The following is an 11,061-nucleotide window of genomic DNA, read 5'->3' as shown; positions in this document are numbered from 1 at the left end:
AATCTTCTTTTAGGTGTGAAATAATCTTACTTACCACATCAGCAGATAATTTAGCTTGTTTAAATAAAAACTCACGTAATTTTGACTTATTATTTGTGAAAACGATGTTTTATTTGTCTAGAAAATGCCTTTTGATTGACGGATTTTTAAATAGTTGGATTAGAAACAAGACAAAAAATGTACAGTGTGCATTATACAGAAAAAGCAGCGTGAACATTCTAATAAACATCTAATTTTATGTTCCACACATTTAACCTGTTGAATGACACGAGGGAGACTAAATTACGACAGGATATATGTTTTAGCATTATACCAGTCAGTCTGAATCCCGAAAAATCCATTTTTATCCCTGTAGCTCGTGATTCCAGTCAGAAGTCGGCGCTGTGTTCGCATCCCAATGGATCGTCCCGAACACACACACACACACACACACATCAGCAGTCGCTTTCACTGTCCGTCGCCAGCGTGTGCATGTGAACGGTTTCTTCCACATTTTCACCAGGGATTTACATCCACACGGACCCGCTGCATCAAAATGTGTGGCTGACGAACACAATTCAGGATAACCGTGGCCTAAATCCCCAAATTTGTCCTCCCGTGAGTGTCCAAACTGAGGATTGGCTCCGGCCAGCGCTGCCACCATGTCGGGGAAAATAGAAAGCAAGCACGGTAAGCCCGTTTGGGTGTGTAGGCCCAGGGTGTAATTCACTTTAACAGCTTTCCAATCTTTTATCAGTGCTTCATTAAAACGTGCACCAAAAGGCAGGAGTCTCTAATGTTTATTTGGAGCCAGAAATGGATGTGGGATAGCCTAAATCAGTGTGTGTGTTAGCAAGCGCTCCTTTCTGATGAGAAGATATTTAAACGGTGTTTTTAACCGAGAATAGCACCAAACAGTCACAAAAACTGGTCATATGTGTGATTAAATGTGTTTTTATTAATGGATAAACACGTGCAGACAGTAGGGTAACAATTGAGACCCTCTAGCCTGCTGCTGTTGTCAATCTCAGACTCTCACAGGCTGATTTTCACTCACACTAGTAAGTGAACTCAGAAGTGTGCAACAGTGAGTTGTGCATTAGGATGCATGTACACTGTAAATGATGAGCTCCACACAATTTCTTCGCGCAGTCCCAACACAAATTAAGTTAACGTAATAGTTTTTACAAATTTAAATGGCATTAACATAAAACAATTAAGTTTTCCTTCCAAAAAATTAAGAATTGTGTTGTTTTTACTCAACTAGTAGATTGAAAAAGCAGCAGGTCTTTTTTGTGTGTGTACATTGTAATTTATATATCTGTTAATTAACAAGTTCAGTATTTTGTGAAAAAAAATAGTTTATTTATTGTTATGAATTGCACTTTTGGGCCTTAATCTGTTCTGCCGATTTTTAATTTTGAAAATGTAACTCTCAAAGTGACTTTTATTGACATTTTAGTAGTTTGAAATAATATCTTGTATGAGAAATAACATATTAATATTTAAGTTTGTACAATGACAAGATACTCCTAGCGTTTTTTTGTTTTAAGATTTTTTAATAGTAATTTACAACATTAATACACACAATATAGACCATTTTGAGGTATGTAAACAATAGCAATGGTCCTTAGGGCTGCACGATATTAGAAAATTTTGACATTGCGATATTTTATTTTGCTGCGATTTATATTGCGATACAATTTCGGCAGATGACTTGAATAGCTGTATTTGGCATGAAATCATTAACTTAGATTGATTGGAATAATTTAGAGGAGTGAATCAAATAAATAAATAAGATAAAAGTTAAATAAGTAGTCAGATATTCAGGTATTTAGACGAATTTGGATTTTGAAAATGTAACTTTCATAGTGACTTATTGACATTTTAGTAGTTTAGAATAATATATTGTATGAGAAATAACATATTCATATTTAAGTTTGTACAATAACAACATACTCCTTGCGTTTTTGTACAGTAATTTACAACAATACACACAGACCCTTTTGAGGTATGTAAACAATAACAATGGTGTCCTTAGGACTGCACGATATTGGAAAAATCTGACATTGCGCTATTTTATTTTATATTGCGATATGAAAACAATTTCGACAGATGACTCTAAAAGCACACTCTAATCTTATTTTAATGAAATCATTAATTTAGATCGATTGGAATAATGTAGAGCAGTGCTTCTCGACCACGTCCCTGGATTACCACCAACACTGCATGTTTTGGATGTCTCCTTTGTCTGTCACTCCCATTAGAGGTCTTTCAGTCTCTGCTAATGAGCTGATGATCTGAATCAGGTGTGTTTAGTGAAGAAGACAAGGCAAATGTGCAGAGCTGGTGGTCCTTCAGGAACGTGGTTGAGAAACACTGATTTAGAGTAGTAAATCAAAGAAACTCCAAGAATAAATAAATAAAAATGAAATAAGTAGTCAGATATTCAGGTACAGTAATACGATACGATATTATGCGTAATACGACACGATACGAACATGACATTTAGCCCCGATAATGATAATCACAATATCAATAATATATCACAAGAAAACCATCTACAATATATCCTGATATTTATAAATGAAGAGGGAAAAATGCATCAGAAAGTTATAGGATGTATTTCTTTTATTAATAGCACATATATTTCTTAGAATTTCAACATTGATATAGGTTCGATCTGCCATAATGAGATTCGCCACATCATGCGTATCACTATTTTGTCCTGCCCCTATTATTGCGTAATCAAATGTAATGTAAAATGTAAACGCTGTACGTTCTTCATTGCTGATCAACAATAATAATCCCCAACTCCACATTGCAGATGCTGCGATGTGATTATTGTGAATGCACACATTGGGATATCGATGCTGAAATGGTATATAGTGCAGTCCTAATGGTCCTAACGTATTTCCTGTTTTACATTTTTCATTTCTATAGTTTCTTAGTACCCAAAAGGTCCACATATTGATAAATAATGTTATGATAGGTGTTTTAACGTTGAGTTATGATTTAAAGTCCCTTTTTTTACTGTTATGAAATAGTTTGACAACAAGCAGGAAATGTTCATGCGCCAATGGCATTAGCACATTGAAATGGTCTATATCTCTTTAAACTTTTAAAAATGTTAATTAAAGTTCCTTTCTTAATCTTTTTAACATCAGAAGTTGTTGGGGGAAAAGATCAAGGACCAATAATGCAATTTGAAAGCATAAATAAAAGAAAAACTTTAATTATAAATATGGAAAACTGATTTTTTTACAGTGTATACAATCTTGTTTATTGGGTAATTAGGTTGCACACGTGCTAAAACTATTTAAAGTGTTTATAATTCCCAGACAAAACATGTTTTCAAGCATCAAAACAACAAAATGTAATGTTTATAATATCAAAACCATCTTTAGAACAATAACCACTTGATGACAAATGAAATAACACCACAGTACAGCCTACAATCCTTTTAAGTTGTTGCTTTCAGTCTTTATACCTTCGTTCAAACTGCTCTTTTCCCAAATTTATCAGCAATTATTTAAAATTTTGCTATGTTCACTTATTATTTTATATATATTTTCATTTGTACAGTTCAAATAAAATGCGTTATTTATACATAAATCTGTCCTTTATGCTGAGTTTTTCCACAGAAGTTATTTTGCACATTAAAGTAGCCACTTGCATTTAATTACTTTAGCTGGTTACATTTATAAACGTAAAACTATAGGGTTAAAAATAGCAAGACAGTGGAGTAAACAACAAAATTACTGTGTTGACAGCTAATACAAACTATAAAATAATGAATAAATACTACATTAATATTCAGTTATATATTAAAAATACCAATATTCTGTAGAAATATGACCAAAAGCCAAACAACAGAGGTTTTCGGTAACTTTAACTTATTTGAATAAGTTAATCAGGTTTCAACTTATATTTTAAGCTATACAAAGTTTATGTTTTTAAGTTATACAAACTCAATGTTGACAGCTAATACAAACCACAAAATAATGAATAAATACTACACTCGTATTCAGTTATTTATTAAAAAAAGACCAATACAATGTATAAATATGACCAAAAGCCAAACAACTAAAGCTTTTATGTTACTTAAACTTATCTGAATAAGTTAATCGGGTTTCAACTTAATTGTTTAATTTATACAAACTCAATGCTGACGCTTATACAAACTACAAAATAATGAATATATACTACATTAATATTCAGTTATATATTAAAAAAAAAGACCAATACAATGTAGAAATATGACTAAAAGCCAAACAAGAAAAGTTTTTATGTTGCCTTAACTTTTTTGAACAAGTAAAAAAGGTTACAAATTATTTTCTAAGTTATATAAACTCAATGTTGACGCTTGTACAAACCACAAAATAGTAAATAAATACTACACTAATATTTCAGTTATATATATATATAAAAAAGGGAAATACACTGTAGTAATATGACCAAAAGCCAAACAACAACAGTTTTTATGTTGCTTTAACTTATTTAAATAAGTAAATCAGGTTTTAACTTATTTTCTAAGTTATATAAACACAATGTTGTCGCTTATACAAACTACAAAATAATGAATAAATACTACACTCGTATTCAGTTATATATTAAAAAAAGACCAATACAATGCATAAATATGACCAAAAGCCAAACAACAAAAGCTTTTATGTTGCTTTAACTTATTTGAATAAGTAAAAAAGGTTACAAATTATTTTCTAAGTTATATAAACTCAATGTTGTCGCTTATACAAACCACAAAATAGTGAATAAATACTACACTAATATTTCAGTTATACATATAAAAAAGGAAAATACAATGTAGAAATATGACCAAAAGCCAAACAACAAAAGCTTTTATGTTGCTTTAACTTATTTGAATAAGTAAAAAAGGTTACAAATTATTTTCTAAGTTATATAAACTCAATGTTGTCGCTTATACAAACCACAAAATAGTGAATAAATACTACACTAATATTTCAGTTATACATATAAAAAAGGAAAATACAATGTAGAAATATGACCAAAAGCCAAACAACAAAAGCTTTTATGTTGCTTTAACTTATTTGAATAAGTTAATCGGGTTTCAATTTAATTGTTTAATTTATACAAACTCAATGTTGACGCTTATACAAACCACAAAATAATGAATAAATACTGCACTAATATTTCAGTTATATATTAAAAAAAGACCAAAACACTGTAAAATAGACCAAACCCAAACAATACAAGCTTTTATGTTGCTTTACCTTATTTGAATAAGTTAATTGGGTTTCATTTTAATTTAAGTTATACAAACTCGATGTTAAAAGCTAATGCGAATCACAAAATAATGAATAAATACTGCACTAATATTTTAGTTATATTAAAAAAAGACCAATACACAGTTAAAATAATGACAAAAAGCCAAGCAACAAAAGGTTTTGTGTTACTTTAACTTGTTTAACTTTAACAATAAGTTAATCAGGTTTCAACTTAATTTTTTAAAGTTCTACAAAGTTTATTCTTTTAAGTTATCCGAACTCAGTGTTGACAGCTAATGCAAAATAATAAATAAACACCATACTAATATAAAAAAGATCCTTTGACTTGCTTAAATAAGTTATTCGGATTTCAAGTTATACAAAGTAGAACGTAATATTTTTAGTCAGTTTGAGTGATTTAAGTTGATATGGCGGGAAGCACAGTGGTTAGCACTGTCGCCTCACAGCAAGAAGGTCGCTGGTTCGAGTCCCGGCTGGGTCAGTTGGCATTTCTGTGTGGAGTTTGCATGTTCTCCCCGTGTTGGCGTGGGTTTCCTCCGGGTGCTCCGGTTTCTCTCACAGTCCAAACACATGCGCTATAGGGGATTTGAATAAGCTAATTGCCCGTAGTGTTAGAGTGTGTGTGTGAATGAGTGTTAACCAGTACTGGGTAGCAGCTGGAAGGGCATCCAAAATGGAGACATCTGAAAACGGGGGCGTGGTTGCCAACATTCACCTCTCTCTTTGGGACTTTTTCTCAATATTAAGTGCACAAAGTTCAGTGTTTTCATTGTAAGTTATATGGAAGGGAAGTTAATGAAGTTGAGATGACTAGAAAAGATCATTTGATTCAATTGAAAATTTGAAGCTGTAAGATTTTTACAGTGTATAACAATGTAAATAGTGCTGAGTTCCAGTCCACACACTCGATTTGGGACAACATGAAGGAGTTAAGTTAACTTATTAGTTTTCACTAATTGGATTGAATATAAAACAATTAAGTTTTCCCTCAAAAAAATAAAAAATTGTGTTGTTTGAGCTCAATTTAAAGGGCACATAGTTTACCTCTTTTTTATGATTTAATAATAATATTATGGTTCTTCTGAGTGTGTCAGTTTAGGTTCAGTTTAAAACACAATTCAGATTTTTATTATGTGTTTAAAAGTGTCATGTTGGGGGCGTGTCCACAGTTAGCTGATTTATGGGTGTGTTGCTTCACATGTAAATTAGTTTCGGCTTCCTGCCCAACGTAACAAGGGGGCGGAGCCATGAGCTCACCCGCTCTGTGTTTGAGGAGCAGGAGTGAGAGGATCCGCATTCAGTCATACATGTACGACTCGGACACAGACCAAGCAGAGAGTACAAAATCATTTGTGTCTTTGTACAGTTTTACAGCCAACTGTGTGCTAGTTTCAAGTGCCGAGCTTGTACACAGAAACTAATAACCACACACACTGAATTAACTTTGACTGAGGCACCGGATGCGCCACTCGAATCTGCGACACGGCACACCAGACACTCTCTGTGGCGCGGCAGAAACATGAAGTGTCCCGAATCGTCGCGCCACGCATTTTTGAATTCTAAACATAGGTTTCTGCAGCGGTCCGCGGCGCCCAGCCGTCGACTTGAGTGTACCCTGATAGAAACCGATGTTTAGAATTCTAAAACGCATGCTAGTTAAGATCACAGGGAGCTTCTGGGATCGCGAGAAATGCAAACGGCTGAAGTATAAGGTAGACTCAATGAGAAGTACACATGTTTGCAAACCTACCTAAAGATTCAACCAATAATTCTGATTAGAGTGATAATGTGGAGAATATTGCTCTTGTGTTGAGCCCAATGAGCCTTGCATCTAAAAACAGAGCAAGGGTGTTCCTTTAGTGATATTGCTTCAACTCACGCTGAAAATGGCGGACGTGAATCAACAAACTGAGGATATGATGACGCGCCTGTCAATCAATATTGGTGGGCGGGGGGACCGCACTCCTACGTAAAGTTGCGGTCGATCTGAAAACAGCTCCAATTGGTCCACCGTTTTTTATGTTGTTAAATTGAAAAAAAGCACTGGGTGTGTTTATATCACCTCAATATGACGGTCTGTACACCATACATGCACATATGTCTGTCCAAACAGCTTGAAAAGTAGATTTTTTACCACAGGTGCCCTTTAAGTAAGTTTGAACAAACAGCAAATGTAATTTTCTTTGAGTGTAGGTTAATATGCACAAATAGCACGTTTTATTAATTGATTTTCACTTTTTCTTATTCCAGTGGTTTAATGAAGTCTCTCAAGTCAAACGAGTTCCCAAGTACAGCGTCTATTAAACAAATGCTGTTTAAATATGAAGTTTTGATAAACTGTAATGTGCTGCAGAATGCAAATGGTTTTTTTGGTTTTTGCTATGACTGCGTTACCTTTGCCTTCTTCTTTTTTGGCTCTCATTTAGATATTCATTAAGCTGTTTAATTTGCCATTGACTCTATGCACAGAGCTCAATACCATTGCATGTGTTGTAGTAAGTTTAGGACTATGACAACACAGACTTGGAAGTGTGTGCGTGTTGTGTCTCTCTGCTTGTGGTGGTGAGTCTAGTAACGGAAAGCAACAGGAGGTTTCTTTGGGGTAGTGGGAAGGAAACTCAATCCCTCTGATCACCTCTAAACAGCTGTCCTGAAGGCCTGGGTTTGGGTGAGGCTGCAGGGCACCATTAGCTGTTCAGACATTGCTGTAATAGAGGGATCTTTTTAGGTTACTGAGAACCCACAATGAGATATATCAGTCGCTTCATCATTATTGACCAATATTGGTGTTTCTTTAGGTCAGTGGTTCTCAAACTGTGGTACGTGTACCAATAGTGGTACGCAGGCTTCCTTTTAGTGGTACATGGAGGAATAGCAGCCTGATCTCACGAGAAAACGTAAGTATTTTACGTTTTGTCAGTTTAGTGGTACGAAATTGTACGATTTTAAAAAGGAGGCGTGGCACCTAACCCCACCCCTAAACCCAACCGTCATTGGGGGATGAGCAAATCGTACGAAAATGTACGAATTAGATCGTACGAATTCATACGAATTAGCCACTAAATCAAAAAGTTACGAATTGCCGTGAGATTGGATTGGGAATACTGAATAATGAAAGAAAAAAAAATTAATACACTTTGACTCGAACGATTACACTCATGTGTTCCCTGAAGCTTGCAATCAGATTGGTTTGCTTAGAATGTTTACTTTAGTTCATCGTGTCATCAGATGCTAAAAATCAACCTGCTTTGGCGCAGAGCCAGAGAAAGCGGTGCACGGCAGTGGCGCTTGCGGAGCAGATACGCACTAGAGACGTGCTTTTCAAGACCACTGCTGTTGTGATGGCATTTCGGTTACTGCATGCTGCATTATTGGTAAAATAATTATCACAAATGTGTTTAAAAAATTACCTCAGATTTAGGCTAATTTATCTGGATGTGATTCAAATGTCGCGGGACACAGAACATAGACTCAAGCAACTTTGCCATGCTTGAAGCTTGCAGCTTGAATATAGCCTAATTAGTCTCTGTGTGCGGCTTACACAAACTCCACAGTCCACTTAAGATCTCAAATCACGGATATTCCGTATGGATAAATGGATAAATCACGTATGAATTGGTCAAGCAGTGTACTTATGCATGGAATCAATCATTTTTCTGACACGCGTACTGTAAAGGGCGCGCAGTAAGCAGATCTAATTTCTGATTTAAATATGTAATTCCAAATCACTTATTTTAAAATACAAGTTAATGTTTAGATTTCAGTGATATACAAATATGTCACGCGTACATGCAACATATTTCAAAATTGATCAAAAATGGTTTATATATGAATATGATGACATATAGCCTATATTTATGAGGTTCAAGCAACATTTCCAGGTTTTGATGAATGGGTTACTATTTGTTAATACAAAGTATGAAGTACAGCAGTTTTTACTTTAAGAACAGTAGCCTACCATTTTTAATTAACATTTAAAAGCACATTTTAAACGTTGACTTTTTATTTATTACATTTTTACCTAATAGCACAGTACAGTGTTAATGTTCAAGCTATTTATAATGATTTAAGTGGCTGACACTTTACACTGTGATTTTTCCTGGTCAGCTATTTTGGGCGTCGCGCATGTAGATTTGTCAAAAAATGCTATATTTCACGAATGTATTCACTTATCATTACAAAACGTGGTATGCATCTTCGGCACCATGCCCTGAAGATACTCAAATTTCTGGAGCAGCGCCACCTTGTGGCCAAAAGTTATAAGCAATTTTTGAAAAAAGCTAACAACTTTTTCGAAACTTTCCTTATTGACATGACATGTGTCTTGTTATATTCCCTGGATCAGGCCGAGATCATTGATACCAAGTATGCCAAAATGAACTCAACTTCATGTCCGCCATTTTGATTTTGGTTGAAAACCTATTTTTTCGAACTCCTCCTAGACTGTTTTTCCGATTTTCACCAAATTTGACTCTGATGTTCTTCATGACCATGACCATGCTGGCAAAAAGTTACTGAATTCATGTTGATGCGTGACACGGTTTTCGTTTACGCCACCGACAAATGTGCTGGCACGATGTCAAAGATTGTCTGAGGCTGTAATTCTGCAATGTTTTGTACCAATATTGCTGCTCAACTTTAGGTGTGTCATTGGCACCTCATAATAACCACCACACGTAAATTTGCCAACAGCGCCACCTAGTGGTCGTGTGTTACAATCCCTTAACTAACTATCAATAATGAATCTTCCAAAATGGCTAAAAAAGGTGGATTGCATAGGTTTCATGTGGTAATTGTTGTGTGGAATTGAAATGTGGAATTATTCCTTGGGTCATGCAGAGAACATGGATACCAAACATGCCATATTACGGCAAACTACCTGTCCGCCATATTGATTTTGTTCAAAATCGTTTTTTGCAAACTCCTCCTCCTCCTGTTTATTTGATTAAATGTATATTATGTAATTTTTTGATGAGATGCATTCAACATCATTACTCTAGTCTTCTGAAAAAATTCCGATATGCTGCTTTGAGCTCAAATAACCTTTATTATTATTAAACAATGTTGTGTTGCTTCAAATGTTTGGTTCAATTGAGCATATTATAATGACTATGAAGTTACAGCATGAAGATTTATGAAACTTTTGATTAATTTAAAGATATAGTTCACCCGAAAATCCAAATTCTGCCACCATTTACTCATCATCCTCATTGTTCCAAACTTGTTTGAGTTTCTTTCTTCTGTTGAACACAATAGAAGTCCTTTTAAATGATGTTAGAAATCAGTAACCATTGATTTTAACTATATATTTTTCAATCTTTTCATATTAGTAGCTTCCAGTTTCCTGCATTCCTCAAAATCTCTTCTTTTGTGGAAGAAAGAAATTAGTGGTGTGTACTCTATTTAGGGCATGTAAATAAGTACATTTCAGTTTGGGGTGAACTATCACTCTAATTTATTGTTTTAGACTGCATATATCATGTGTTTTTGACATGAAGTATCACTTGCTTAGAAAGACTGAGTTGATTTGTTGAAAAGGTGCAGTTCTAAAACATTATTTCTCATTATATTACCTGTTTATTTGAATAAATATATATTTAATATGTAATTGTTGCTGTGATGCATTGAACATCATTACTGTAGTCTTCTAAAAACATTCCAATATGCTGCTTTTGAGCTTAGGAAACCTTTATTTTTATTAAACAATGTTCTGTTGCTTCAGATTTGGCATGGAAAATGTCATATAATTAATTTAAGGATTCATTATAATGACTAAAGTTACAGCATGAGCATTTATGAAAACAGAGATTGACAT

At 34.2% G+C, this 11,061-nt stretch overlaps 1 protein-coding gene across 5 annotated transcripts in view; it reads left to right on the top strand.

Moving 5' to 3' along the window:
• Positions 1-426: 426 nt before the first annotated feature.
• The window catches only part of rapgef1b (Rap guanine nucleotide exchange factor (GEF) 1b), a 115,357-nt gene continuing 104,722 nt past the window's right edge, over positions 427-11,061 (top strand). For all 5 annotated transcript variants that reach the window (XM_056446193.1, XM_056446191.1, XM_056446190.1 and 2 more), the window contains exon 1: positions 427-669. In XM_056446193.1, the coding sequence (XP_056302168.1) occupies positions 642-669 (28 nt within the window). In that variant the 5' untranslated portion in view covers positions 427-641. The remainder of the gene's footprint in view (positions 670-11,061) is intronic.

Source organism: Danio aesculapii, chromosome 21, assembly GCF_903798145.1.
Source record: "Danio aesculapii chromosome 21, fDanAes4.1, whole genome shotgun sequence".
Taxonomy (NCBI): Eukaryota; Metazoa; Chordata; class Actinopteri; order Cypriniformes; family Danionidae; genus Danio; species Danio aesculapii.
The sequence above is the reverse complement of the archived record's forward strand: the minus strand, read 5'-3'. Positions and strand labels throughout refer to the sequence as shown.